Here is a 14,840-nt window from a genome sequence, read left to right on the forward strand (position 1 = left end):
TAGATTTTATGCAAAGTCTACTGATAGTCCAGAGAGAAATACAGAGCTTTCGTGTCATTGGTCACTGCTTCAGATACAATGTTTCCCCTTGAATCTTAAGAAGGATTTGCCTAGCTGAGAGTGGGGAGGGATGGGTTCATCCAGAAAGAGTAGAAAGGCTGTTGGTCAAAGACATGACGTGGTGGATTCTGGGTGGTCAAAGTCAAAAATATCCATCACAGGTCCCTTTCCTTCCTTTACAAAGTTTGGTATGATTTAGTAGCAAGTTGAGGGAGTTTAGGGGTTGCAAAACATGAGTTTGAATATTGGCTCTGTTCTTCCCCTAGTGCTGGTCTTATTGATCACCTTCCTTTCAAAAACCTCATGTGTAGCAGGAGTCCCCAACCTCTGGGATCTAATGCCTAATGATCTGTTATTATTACTATTATGTAATTATAATAGAAATAAAGTGCATAATAAATGTAATGTTCTTGAATCATGCTTAAACCATCCCCCACCTCAGTTTGTGGAAAAATTGCTTTCCATGAAACCAGTCCCAGGTGCCAAAAAGGTTAGAAACCGCTGGGCTAGAGAACGATTATGTCTGCCTTGGTGAGTTGTTGGGAGGATTAAACAGGCTAATGAAATAAAACCTTTACCACAAAGCTTAACATGTATGATCCAATAAATGGATAACTGTTGTTTTTCCGTGATGCCTGGTACACATCTGAGCACTCATTAGGTGGTGAGCAAATAGCTAGTGACCAGGACACAAAACAAGACAGAGGATCGGGAACCTCAGCGTGAGCATAGCGAGACTCTGGGTAAGTTTAGGGAAGAGATGCTGGCAATGATGACAAGACCTAGTGATCAAGGAAAGGAACCTTAAAATTGGAAACGGAGCGAAGAGTTTTGTGATCCAGCTAAAACACTGGAGAAACCGCTGAGAAAATGTGCTTTTCAGAACCCTGGGGGAAATGACATTCTTAACTTTTAAAACAGTCAAGAATATTTTCTTAACACCCATATTGGGGCAAATAAATGTGAATAGTTAATGTATCCTAGTCCCAAGAAGTTCAGAATTTTGGATGGAGAAGAAAGCCCAGAAATGCACAGAAATGTGCTCTGCTTAAAATAGTACATAGAATTTATTGTTGTTCAGTTGCTAAGGCTCTTTATGACCCCATGGACTGAAGCATACCAGGCTCCCCTGTCCTTCACTATCTCCTGGAGTTTGTTCAGATTCATGTCTATTGAGTCGGTGATGCCATCCAACCATCTCATCCTCTGCCTTCCCCTTCTCCTTCTGCCCTCAATCTTTCCCAGCATTGGGGTCTTTTCCAATGAGTTGGCTCCTCACATCAGGTGGCCAAAGTATTAGAGCTTCAGCTTCAGCATCAGTCCTTCCAGTGAATATTCAGAGTTGATTTCCTGAATAAAATAGAGAATGATACATGTCCTACTTTGAAACACAATAGTTCTTTGACTGGATACAGAAAATTGTTAAGACTGTCTCAACTCAAGTGCTGTGAAGGGTTAAATGAGGAAGACATCCCTTCTAACAAGGGTGAACAGGAAGCATTGGGGGAGCTGGGGGTCATTTGAATCAGATCTTGAAGTATAGCTGGATTTTACATGCAGGGAAGATACAAAGGTATTCAAAGCCTTGAACCTTCCAGGCGAAACCTGCCCTTGTGTTTTTGCTTCTACTACCTAGAATGCTTTCCCCAGCTACCCACAGAGCTTGTTCCTTGAGTCTTCTTATCAAATCCCACCTCTCAGTAAGGCCCTTCCTAGCTACCTATGTGCAAAATTGTGATACTCACCACTTGGCCTGTATTGCTGGTCTCTTTAGTGCTCGCAACTCGCTAACCTATGTTATGCTTTCCTTGTTTATCTTATTTTCTGTCCCTGCCACTGGAATGCAAGCTCGATGAGGGCAGGATGTCTCATCTGTTCTGCTCACTGCGGTATCTCTGGCGCCTGAGATAGTGCCTGTCACATATTAGGTGCTCGTATTTTGCAAGAAGGAGGGGAGGGAGAGTGTCTGGCGGAGGGAGCCACGGGAACCGAAGGGCAGATGGACTGCAGTGGTTTGTGCCATGTTGCAGTGTCAGTGACAGAAGTGTGTGCGTGGATGGGGTGAGGGGGGTGAACGAGGTGCAGGCAGGTCGGCAGGAAACAGGTGGTTTTAGAGCCAGAAGTCTTCAAGTCTTCTTACCTAGAAGACTTAGAGACGAGGCCAAGGAATCCAACTTGTATTCTGCATGGCACAGGAACTCTCAAGAGTTGGTAGCAAGGGCAGGCATTGGGAGCAGCTAGAGTTAAGAATGCCAGCTAGGAGACCCTGACGGTCAGCCACATGGTGGCCCTTACCAAAGAGAAGGAGGTAGAAAAATAGAGAGTACATAGGGAGCTGTGCAAGTGAAGGGGATACAAAGAGGCAGAATTCACAATTTGATCCTATTAACAAAAAGATTGCATAAACAGACTCACAGACATAGCGAACAGACTTGTGGTTGCCCAGGGGGTGCGGAGGGGTCAGGGAGGGATGGACTGTGAGTCTGGGGTTAGTAGGTACAAGCAATTACATATAGAATGGATGGAGAGCAACATCCTCCTGCAGCACAGGGAACTATATTCAATGTCCTGGGATAAGCCAGAATGGAAAAGAATATGAAAAAGAATGTATGTATATGTGCAACTGAGTCACTTCACTTTGCTATACAGCAGAAATTAACTCAACATTGGAAATCAACTATACTTCAATTAAAAAAAAAACACACACACCCCTCCCCCACCAAAAAAAGGACAAAAACAAGATGAATGCTAGAGAACATGATGACTTCTGCATTCAGGGATGGACCTGACAACTGCTCTGACAGTAAATGTCAGACTTGACAAGCTTAAAGATGCAAGGTACCATTTTTTCCTTACAGTTTCTTTACAAGCAAAATAATGTTTCTAAATGGCATCTACGTATTTTACTCTGTCTTCACTAGTTAACACAGTAACCATTTTAATGCCTGGAGGCCTTGGGGTCTACTTTTTCTGGGACATATCTGTGGTTGCTGCTTAAAGTTAGGTATGATGACATTTCTGTCCTTGCAGCCTCAGTTTTCTTTTCTACAAGCCATGCTGCTGTTAAGAGGAAGCACAGGTTTGCACAGTAGAAGAAGTGATGGAGGAAACAAAGGGAAGGGTATGAGATTGTCCAAAATCAAAAGTGGGCTGCAAAAGGGCTTTAAGTCTAGAAGAGAAAGCTAGGAGTCCCTTCTCCCCTTCCAAGAAGCCGAGACTTGCATTTTCAAGTGTTTTGAATTATTGCCCAGAGTGTGTGTGTGTCTGTGTGTGTGTGTGGTGCGCACACCCCTATACAAATAAAACTGCCAAGAATAGACATAGAGCCTGTGCCCTGGATGCGTCAAGGAGGCTCTGTTCACATAGAGCACAATGGCAGTGCTCTTTCTGGAGTTGTGCAATGAGTGCTTCTGCTACCAAGACTCCAGAACAGAGGACTGTTTTGAGGGGTGGCTTGGCTCTTTCAAAATCTCTCTCCCGTCCAGATCCTGCAAGAACTGCAGTTTGCCATTAGACATTAATTCACTGGGGTGACCATTCTCTAGTCTGTTAGTATGAATTAGCTCATCCAGTTGATCATGGCTGAAGACTCTATGACTTCCGGTGGAAACTTAGGAGATGGGGGCCTGAAAAGCATAAAAGAATCAAGACAGGAAAGATGGGGGTGGTTTCTGGCAACAAAGTGCATGTACGGATGAGTCAAGGACTCTTCTGTTCTGAGCAGTGCTGGAGAATTCAGTCGAAGTTAGCTAGTCATAGGCCTTCAACACTGAGCTCTTCTAGGAAATAGGAAGCCACTGATGGTTTTTAAAGAGGAAAATGTATGGAAATAGAGATCAATCAAGTTTTCCCAGCCCCAAACATCAAAAGCTGAGGTTATCCCTGGGCTCCTGCCTGGACATCTCCAGAAGGGAAAATCTCCTGGTCTCTGACCTTGTATGCAAGCTGACTAATCCATGGCCACTCAATTCAGCCCATATTTGCCGCACACGTTTCATGTATCAGCACAGTTACAGGTTTCAGAAACAGCTGCTAAAAAGTACTCTTCTCTGGCTTCCTCTCTCGCTTTAAATATTTTCCTTCATTTCCTCCCATTTGCAAGGCCTTGTGTGACATTCCATCAGGAAGTAAACTTTCCAAGTACTGTCATGTTAGAGCCTTAGGAGAGAACTGATGTGGCCTAGAGTGTTAACAGGAGTGCTCTGTATGATGAGAAATGTATGTTTTCTTTGCTCTGGCCAGATTTTTCTAGACCAGAAAGCGAAGGTTTTTTAAATATTAGCATGTAGTATATTTAACAAAGTGCTTACTGAAAATCCCACAAAATATGTCTTTGCTGCATATTTTGAAAGCACCGAGGCGCTCACCTTGGTTTGTGTAAGCATTCAGCGGTGCATGTTATACTTTATTTTGGCTGCCGTGATACGTATCAGGAGGTGGCTCTCTTTGGACTCCCGGTGAAGTTGGCAAACCGTCCACAAAGCCGGTCCAAGGATAGGGTGACTTGAGTGAGTTCTGTACGAGAGCCCTCACTGTCTGCTATAAAAACACATGTCTGCATTCACAGTTCAGTTCATCACGCCTACTGGCGGTCAACCATCCCCAGCCAAGTTCTCATCATCTGCTGCTTGGATTAGGGCTATAGCTTACCTTCTGACTGTCTCCCTCATTCCAGGCTCTCCCACTCCCTTCCAGCTCCATACTGCCTCTGTATTCTTAAACAAAATTAGACCTTGTCTCTTGCATTTTTAAATGCCTCCAGATTCTCTGCAGGGTTGGGTGGCAGCAGCAATTTTCATCAAGGGTCAGGCCACCCCTTAGGTGTATCAGAATATGCATAAAGAGCTGGCCAAGGAGAGGAGTGAGGTTTCAAAAGCCGTATTTGGCATTTCCAGTGTCTTGGATTCCTTTTGAAATTTTAAATTATACATTTGGGTTAAATGAGATATATATTTATTCACATGGAGAAGGAAATGGCAACCCACTCCATTATTCTTGCCTGGGAAATCCCATGGACAGAGGAGCCTGATGGACTATAGTCCATGGGGTCAGAGGAGTTGGACATGACTCAGCAATGAAACGACAACAGATGTTTATTCAAAAGGGGGCTACTGGTCTCCAGAAAGAAGTCCAAACTTGTTCTGTCATTTAAGGAGCTATAGGATGTTCATACTGCCTTTCCAGAACCATCACCCATCTTGCTTTTGCTAGTGTTTGTACTTGACTTTGTGATGGTCCTATCAAGAGTAGGTCTTTGAGGGACTTTTCTTCTAGTTGTGGCGATAAATGCAGAACCTAATTTCAAGTGGTTTCTTGGCTGTATTATCATGGAGATCCAAGGGAGAATAATGGAAGGTGTCCATAGATCTGCCTGGGAAGAGATGTTAAAGCTCCGGAGTTGCACCATGAAGAATTAGTAATAATCACCTCCTGGATGCTGGAGGAAAGACCAAGACTGGTAGAAGGAAAAAAATGTGTAGGCGTGTACCTACTGGGGTTTTCGGTGATTGTGCATTTGTTCAGAGTACAGGTTGAGGCGGAAGAGATAAGAAGCTGTGGGGTTTTATGCTGCAATTTATAGGGAACTATAGAATATTTTTGGTGGGGAAAGGATACATAGATGTATTTTTTAAAAAATAAAAATGAAACTACTAGAAACACAGAGCAAGACATGTAGTTTTAGAGAGACCAGTCAAAAAACTACTATAATACTCCCAGTGAGAGATGGTAATGGCCTGGATCAGGGCAGTGCAGAAAAGACAGAGGCGGATTTAAGACAGATTTTGGAGGAAGGATTGAACCAATGTAGACCCCTTGTTATAACCTCTGATGGAAGAGTTAAAGTTAGTACTGTGATACCTAATTGTGAACGCATATGTGAAAGGTGTGCAGTTGGTGGGGGGAATGGAGAATGTAGTCAAAGGAGCTCTCAGCAGAAGGTGGGGGGTTCTGCTTTGAATATGTGGAGTGTGAACACCTTGGGGGACATTCGAGTTGAAATGTACAACACAGAACCTGGAGCCTAGAGGGGAAATCTTGGCAGGAGATACCCATTCATGAGTGATGATGGAAGGGAAACGTGAAAATGTTAGTTGCTTAGTCCTGTCTGACTCTTTCTGACTCCATGGATTGTATCCCACCAGCCTCCTCTGCCCGTGGGATTCTCCAGGCAGGAATACTGGAGTGGGTTGTCTTGTCCTCCTCCAGGGGATCTTCCTGACCTAGGAACTGAACCCGGGTCTCCTGCATTGCAGGCGGATTCTTTACTGTCTGAGCCACCAGTAAAGACAAATGTAAATATTATCCAGAGTGACGTCTGACGTGAGAAAAGATGAGGCCAAAGACAGAACTGTAAAGAATATCTTCATTAAGGTGAATTATTTTTATAAGTTTTAATTTGAGAGATTAACTCGATTTTTCTATAGAACATGTAAAATATGTTATAAAAAGAATCCCTATCTGAAATAGCTATACATAGAATTGTATAAAAGTGGCCAGTGCATTTGATATTAAGTTAAGGGCAATACATCTAAAACACACAAAAAACAGGGACTTCCCTGGTGGTCCAGTGGTTAACCCCCATGCTTCCACTGTAGGGGGCATGGGTTCAATCCCTGGTCAGGGAACTAAGATCCTGCATGCCCTGTGGTGTGGCCAAAAAAAAAAAAAAAGAAAGAGAAGTAAAATACACAAAAAATAAACAAACAAAAAAAGGCCTTCTTTATCTATCCAAGTCTTTTCACCAACAGTAACATGGTGGTAAGTTTGATTTAGAATTGACTCTCTGTTCTTGCCATCATCCCTTTTATCTTTTGGAAGCTAGTGTTCTATTCATTTCTAAGCCACTCATTATTTGATCAGTTCCAACATTCACAATTTTTCACATTAGAATTGATGCTGTGTTAAAGTTTAATTAGCAGCGATCAATTTTTTTAGCAGTACATGACTTTGGCCTGTTCGATTTGAAGCCCTACGGGAATTGCTTTCTGCTTCCTCCTTTCGGCAGCAGCAGCGTGCCCTTTGGAGTCAAGAAGGATGGAGTGAAATGGCCCACTTTGCTCCCTCCCATCTGTGTCCCCCTGACCAGACTTAGCTGTCTTCCATGAAGCCACAGACCCCTCGTGAAAAGCCAGGAGCAGGGCGTCAAGGACTAGGGGCAGGCCCTCAGACCCTCTTATCCTGGGGTTTTGCAGGTCCTGAGAGGCTGGGGAAAGAAAGGACCCACTGACCTCATAAAACACAAGCCCTTCTCTTCACAGAGGGCCGCCCTGTGTCACTCGGGGTTCTGGTTGCAAGCAGCAGGCACTGAATCCGGGGGGATTTATTGGAAGGAAATCTGGTGCTGACATCACCTCTAATAAGATTTATTGGAAGGAAATCTGGTGCTCACAGAATCAACAGGAGGCAAAGGAGCAGGCTTGGGAAAGGGCAAGACCAAGGGAACCCAGAGTGTGGGTCTCTGGAGCAGTCTGGCCAGGATGTCAGACTTGGCGGCGTGTTGCCCCTCATTATCCTCCGTGCCCTCTTGGCTTTGCCTCTTGGCCCCAGAGACAAAGGCCCAGTTAGGAGCGTTCGGTCTGACTGCCCAGATCCTGCCTGTGTCCTGGTCACCAAGAAATGGAGAGCAGGAAATGTCTCTCTGGGGCTTCAGGGTGAGAAAGTAGGGTACCAGCTAGCCACCAATACAGCCATCCTGCCAGGAAAAGGGTCTTGGTGGTGTATTACCAACAAAAACAAATGGTTCCCTGCACTTCTATCCCAAAGTCCCAGATGTGGGAGGTCATCAGAAAGGTAAAGTGTTAGTCACTCAGTTGTGTCCAACTCTTTGCGACTTCTCCAGGCAAGAGTACTGGAGTGGGTAGCCATTCCCTTCTGCAGGGATCTTCCTGACCCAGGGATTGAACCCAGGTCTCCTGCGTTGCAGGCAGGTCCTTTACTATCTGAGCCCCCAGGGAAGGCCATCAGAGCAGCTCAGTGGTCAGACAACTGTGGCATACTCAGCGTGGTGACATTGGCTTCATTCTTAACCACCAGGCTAGTGGCGGAAACTTACCTTTCCGGAGCTCATATACAGGGTCAGGCCCTGGACTAAGTGTGTTATGTGCAATTTCGGAGAACGTGCAATTACTCGTGTTTAGACCTCAAGAATATCTTAAGGAAGGAGGACAGTAGCTACCAAACTTTTTTCCAACTACAGAGAAAGAAAGCAACAACTGCAGAGGGTAGAATTTAGGTGCTGAATAAAATAATGTCTAAAAGATGCCATTGTTTGAAATTAGTCCCTTAGACCGACAGGTAATTAACTTCTGCCAGTAGTTTAATTTCTCACGTGTACCTGGGACAGGAAACCGTACATGGGTGGTAATTTTTTCCCCCCTCCAATCACAGAGGAAATGTAACCGGGTATGAACTAGTAGCACAACTCATATATCAGTAGTCTATAGCAGTTCTACATAAATCCTTTTCTTTAAAGTTATTTAACTGTTTTGAAAATGGTTTCAACAGAAGTAATTCCAATTGCACCAGAAAGGAAACCAGAATCTTAAAGAAAAATATACTCTCTTTGCTGAGCAAGGCAAACATATCAGTATGCAGAGAGACAAGCCTGTCTCTTATGTTTTATTTCCTTAACAAATTCACCAAAACACTTACTTTCTGTCTTTAAAAAGCTGATAGACAAAGAATTCTGTGGCCATTAAAAATTAATGCCTACAACTGGTTTGTAACCACTTTAAAACAGTACTGTTTTTTTTTAATTATTTCTCTTTTATTCACCGTATCTCATTATGGGACTTTGCACATATTATAAACACAATAAATATTTGTTGGGGTTTTTAAAAACTCATTGAAAACATATTCTCTGGGGAAGTGTTTTCTATTTAAAGATTTAGATAACCTGCTATTTTCCCACCTACTTCAAAAATAAACCAACACACTTCTATTACAAACCCACCCCTTTTTATAGCCAGGCCCTTATAGAATAATATATTTCCAAAAAGCTCTAAGTGGCCACTTTCTGTCATGATGTTTCTTTTTAGTTCTTTCAGAAGTTAATGTTTAAAAATCCTTGTGTCTGCGAAAGATAGGAGCTTAATGTTGTTTAAAGCTGTCTAGCTCAAAGTCATTTGGTGAAACTGACTTCATTTTAAGAACTAAGAAAAGTGAATGTAAAGACTAGGTGGTTCTCCAAAATTAAAATAAAAGACTTGCTTTTGCTTTGCTTTTTAAAACCTCTTTAAGTAATGTGAAAAAAATTCACCCATAAAAGACCATTGCTTTCAAAAAAAAAATAATAATAATTTTCTTTTTCATTAAAAAAAAAAACCTAGGTGATTCTAATAAAAGCACAATTGTTTTTCTATATTCAGAAGAACTAAGACTAAAGTAATTTAGAACTTGAGTTGTTCTCCCCTTCTGGTCTATGGAGGGAGGTGGAAGAACCTATTGATTATTGGTTTTACTTCCCTGAAATCTTCACTTCTCAGTCCTGGACACCTTGAAGTTTCTGCTCAGTATGGCCTTTCTTGAGCACTTTGTTTAAAATTTCGCCTCTTCCTCCCCTGATCAGCACCCCCGATGCCCCTTTCCAGCATTCTCTGTCTCTGTCCTAGTTACCTGACTCGGCGTATGTTTTGTTTATTATTTGCTTTCAGCTGCTTTGTGCTCATTCATGGGAGCACCATGACATGAGCACAGACTTTTGGGGGGAGGCTCCCTGTCCTGTTCTTGGCACATGAGCACTGTGAGTGCTCCTCAGTGTTTGCTGACATACAAGCTTAGGCAGCACTTGCTTGAAGATTTCTCTGGATGGGTATTTGCAGCTCTCTTGGTGGTTTAAAAAGCAGTTTCACATTAACAATTTTATCTTACAGTCTTATAATAAATTTGTGTTTTGAGGAAAGGTTATTATCCCAATTCAGCAAATGAGGGAAAGGGCCTCACAGAGTTCCTATGAATTATGCTAAGTGAGGGGCTCGCAAGTGGTAGACCCCAACCTTGGACTCAGACCTATTACGTGCCTTGAAATGCAGTTACCACCCAGGTTGTGACTCTTATCTGTCTGAAGGAATACAGCAAGGCTTGTAATAAGTATTGCTGAATTGGGTCTCAGGAGAGTGGATTCCACAGAGTAAGTAAGAATCCAGTGTGGATGGATAACATGGGTTGGGAAGATCCCCTGGAGGAGGAAATGGCAACTCACTCCAGTATTCTTGCCTGGAGAATCCCATGGACAGAGGAGCCTGGCGGGCTCCAGTCCATGGGGTCCCAAAGAGTCAGACACAGCTAAGCAACTTCCACCCTGGTGGTCTTGATATAGATGCCCTGTGTGCTGTGTGTGGTGAGCTCTGGAAACTGAAAGCGTTCTCCATGCGATGGCCACCTCCAGGAGCCTCCACACACCCCTGCTTGCATTGCAGCTGAGCAGCACACCTTTTGCGTTTCAGGCGTCTCCCCCTGACATTTCTGTTTCATGACAGCTGTGTTTAGGGAGGCAGTGCACTTAATGGTTAAAGACCAGAGACCCCGTTACACATAGAACCAGGTAGAACGTGAAGCTTGACATGGTTGGAAGATTGGGGAGGCAATTACTCTGTCTCCTCATCTATTGAATTAGGTTGGTGGTACCAAGTTCTGATATATAAATTAGATGATGCAAATAAAGCATTCATCACTGCTGTAGGTGTGATTATTGTGCAAATAGATGGGGGAAAAGTGGAAACAGTGTCAGATTTCATATTCTTGGGCTCCCAAATCAATACAGACGGTGACGGCAGCCATGAAATTAAAAATGCTTGCTCCTTGGAAGAAAAGCTATGATAAATCTAGACAGAGTGTTAAAAAGCAGAGACATCACTTTGCTGACAAAGGTCCGTCTAGTCAATGCTATGGTTTTTCCAGTAGTCATGTATGATGTGAGAATTGGACCATAAAGAAGTCCGAGTGCCAAAGAATTGATGCTTTTGAACTGTGGTGTTGGAGAGAACTCTTGAGACCTCCCTTGGACTGCAAGGAGATCCAACCAGTCCATCTTAAAGGAAATCAATCCTGAATATTCATTGGAAAGACTGATGCTGAAGCTGAAGCTCCAATACTTTGGCTTCCTGATGCAAAAAGCTAATTCATTGGAAAAGACCCTGATGCTGGAAAGGTTGAGGGCAAGAGGAGAAGGGGACAACAGAGGATGAGATGGTTGGATGGCATCACTGACTCAGTGGACAGGAGTTTGAGTAAACTCAGGGAGATGGTGAAGGACAGGGAAGCCTACTGTGCTGCAGTTCATGGGGTCACAAGGAGTCAGACAGGACTTAGTGACTGAACAACCACAACTGTGTGTCTCATTATCTCTTCACTAGATTATAAAACCATAGAAGTTAAGGCACGTTACTGGCTTTATTAGTTTGCTAGGGCTCCCATAATACTGTCCCATTAACTGAGCAGTTTAAACAGTAAAAATGGAAAGTCTCGCAGTTCTTGAAGCTAGAATGCCAAGATCAAGGTATTGACCGGTTTGTTCTGAATACTGAGAGGGAGAATCCATGCTGTGTCTCTGGGTTGCTGGCAGACTTTGGCACTTCTCGGCTTGTAGAGGCAGCCCTCCAGTCTTCACCTCATCTTCAATGGTGTTCTCCCTGCGTGTGATTCTGTGTTTAAATCTCCCCTTGTTTATGAAGACACTGGTCGTGCTGGATCCGGTGCCCTCACTACTCTGGCACAACCTCATCTTAACTAATATATCTGCAGTGACACTATTTCCAAGTCAGATCAACATTCTGAGGTCCTGGGGGTTTGGAAGTCAACATATAAATTTGGGGTGGGGGACGCAATTCAACTCATAACATGGGATTTGGCACCTTTATATCTGTTGTATTTTACTTGTATTTATTAAGTTCCAGGGAATGGCTCCGGGACCCATTGGACTTAAATAAAGGTCTCTAGAAGGTTCAGAGATAGAGCTACTTCCCAGCTTATTGGCCTTTTGAAAACTGCCTCTCCATCCAAGGTTTACCAGAAGAGAAACTTCCCTCCTGCTAGCACCTCCCTGGGCTTTGTGTTTGATCTTTGGCTCAGGAATATATAACATGTCAAGGCGAAGATTTTTCTCAGGACTTTCCAAGCTGATTTTTAACAGATAGGTAGCAGTAATATCTTTACATATAAAGATTTATGTGTGTTATTTATAGTTTAACATGTTAAAAGGTTTATTCGTCTACATATCTGGGTAACTCAGTGTACCTGTCAAAATTTTAAGTGAATGTCTTGTCTCACAGGTATGTGTCAGTAATAATGTATTAGTAATAAATGTGTTAATGTGTTAATAATAAATGACAGTTTTCCTCAAAGGCATCTTACTTTCTTTCTGGTATATATATAGTGTGATTATAAAGTAATGAGGGTGGTTCCACAATCTACACACATGCATATAGACTTCTGTATTCTATTGAAAATTTGCATGAGATATTTCCAGTATATAAATTGTAATACTGTACTTCACACATCCATATTCTTAAAATGGATATTCCCTCCACAAATCACTTGCTTAATACAGCAGAACTTTTGGAGTTGCTTTTCAGGCTACACTTGTTTGTTTCAGGCTACATTTACACACGCATTATGTACTACATTCTCTCAATGGTTGGAGCTGAAAGTTTGAGTTGTTATAAATTTCAGGATTTGTTGTGATGGAAATGAGACTCTCCACAGAGCTTTGAATTTATAGAAAGTCTGCAAATATTTGTTAAATGAATGAATATATGAGTAAGTGAGGGGGTATGGAGGAAGTGAAGGCATTTCTTTTAAATTCCACTTGAACCAATGGAATCAGTAACCTATGGTGAATATGATACTGAAGAGTGAAGGTAATATATTTAAAAAACACAGAAGCAAGTTTTGATTTTTTATATTGTCTTATTCCTGTAAGTTGGGCTTTGTCATGATACTTTGTCTTGTCCCCCCACCCTCTACCCTGTGACTGATGGTTTCAAGCACTCTGCAATGGAAGGGGTCTCCAAGAAAGGCAGTTTTAGGGGGAAGAGACTCAAGGGATGCACATTTGCATAGGGCAGGAAGGGCACTGGAACATCTGGTGGTGGTGGCCGACCGGTACCGTTTGTTAGCGCTCATTAAATGCACATTAATGCGCGAGTTGCTCTGAATGTGTAAATGCCATTTCAGGTCAGTTCTGTTCTCCCAGGCCAACGGCAATGACTTTGGGGGGCCTACCCCGGTTGTTTCCTTGCCGATGGCATCTGACCTGGGGTCAGACCTGCATTTAACCCTTTCCTGTAGGTCAAAACCAAATCAACGGGGTGAGGATGAAACTGGAAATGAGTGGTCTGTACAGCAGGTGTCCCCTGCGGAGAATGTGCCGCAGGTGGAAACAGTTTAAGATCTGTTCCTGGCCCATCTCCGAAGAAGCTTCAGAGGTCAGAGATGCAATTCCAAGACATCCCATGTGGCGGGGGGGCCTGGGGATAGATGGAACAGGTGCTGACTCGGAGCGGTTTCTCAGCAGCATGGTGGGGGGACTTTCAAAGAGACCCCTTCTGGAGATAATGTATCCATATATTCATGAGCACATATCTCGGGCATCCATCGTGGACTGATTTACTTAGAAGTTGCCCCGAGTGGTTAGAACTTTACCCTCTGCCCCTACCTCCCACCAGCAACCAGAGATTTTGATTGGAAGGCAAGAATATAATGCATTTTTCTCTTTCTTTGTTCCAGAGGATGAGGATGATGAGGAAATGGTGGAACCTAAAGGGGGCCAGGATTCAGAACAGGAAAATGAAGACAAAAAGCAGGAGGTGAAGGAAGGTACGGTGTGGGAGAGAAATGAAGTCATCGTTTTATTGTTTTTCTTTTTGTAACCAACATAAGGGGGTGTAGAGGTAAGTAAAAATTAAACATATGCCTCCAGTATGGAAGGTTTTCTGGGATTGTTCAGTACATTACATGTAGCAGTATAAACTGGGTTCCTTTAGTTTTTGACTGACAGAAGCAAATAAAATACAAGTCATCCACAATTCCAGCAACAAGTCCAGTCATGATTCCCGTAAAATTATTACTAAATAGCAGTAAAACAAGATACTTGTTATTAATTGACATGTTACCTAGTTGGGTCCATGTGAGCTATAGAGAAACATTAACCATGATCGTCACTATGGTGCATGCATGCTAAGTTGTTTCAGTCATGTCTGACTCTGTGCGACCCTGTGGACTGTAGCCCACCAGGCTCCTCTGTCCATGGGATTCTCCAGGCAAGAATACTGGAGTGGGCTGCCACGCCCTCCTCCAGGGTATTTCCTGACCCAGGGATCGAACCAGCATCAGGCAGACTCTTTACCACTAGGGCCACCTGGGAAGCCCAATCATCACTACTGACTGTGCTATAAATGTCTTCTCCATGCTCTGCCCAGATCAGGAGCAGCCTCTCTATTTAGTAAGGCTTACTAGGTGCTTGGCTGTCTCCTTAACACTCCAAAGATATTATGTACCCTTTGCAACATCCTTTTGAAGCAAATACTATTATTGTCTCTATCGTATAGATAGAGAAATAGGAAAAGAGAGGTTTAAAAACATACTCTGTATACATAATGTATAAGTACATGGCCTGTGCTTAGAGTTGGCACCAAAGCCTATGTACGTCCCCATGATGCCCTCCTCCTGTAATAGCACTGGATTTCAAAACACAAGAAAGCAAGAATGTAAAAAGAATAGAAAGGGGTAAGCAAGAAATACTATAGCTGATGCTTCCTTACAAATCTAATTTTGTGTGCTTT

At 43.1% G+C, this 14,840-nt stretch overlaps 1 protein-coding gene across 5 annotated transcripts in view; it reads left to right on the top strand.

Moving 5' to 3' along the window:
• DYNC1I1 (dynein cytoplasmic 1 intermediate chain 1) overlaps positions 1-14,840 on the top strand; it is a 370,602-nt gene that overhangs the window by 206,392 nt on the left and 149,370 nt on the right. For all 5 annotated transcript variants that reach the window (XM_043872801.1, XM_043872800.1, XM_043872803.1 and 2 more), the window contains one exon: positions 13,786-13,875. In XM_043872801.1, coding sequence (XP_043728736.1) covers positions 13,786-13,875 — 90 coding nt within the window. The remainder of the gene's footprint in view (positions 1-13,785; positions 13,876-14,840) is intronic.

Source organism: Cervus elaphus, chromosome 18 (genome assembly GCF_910594005.1).
Source record: "Cervus elaphus chromosome 18, mCerEla1.1, whole genome shotgun sequence".
Classification (NCBI taxonomy): domain Eukaryota; kingdom Metazoa; phylum Chordata; class Mammalia; order Artiodactyla; family Cervidae; genus Cervus; species Cervus elaphus.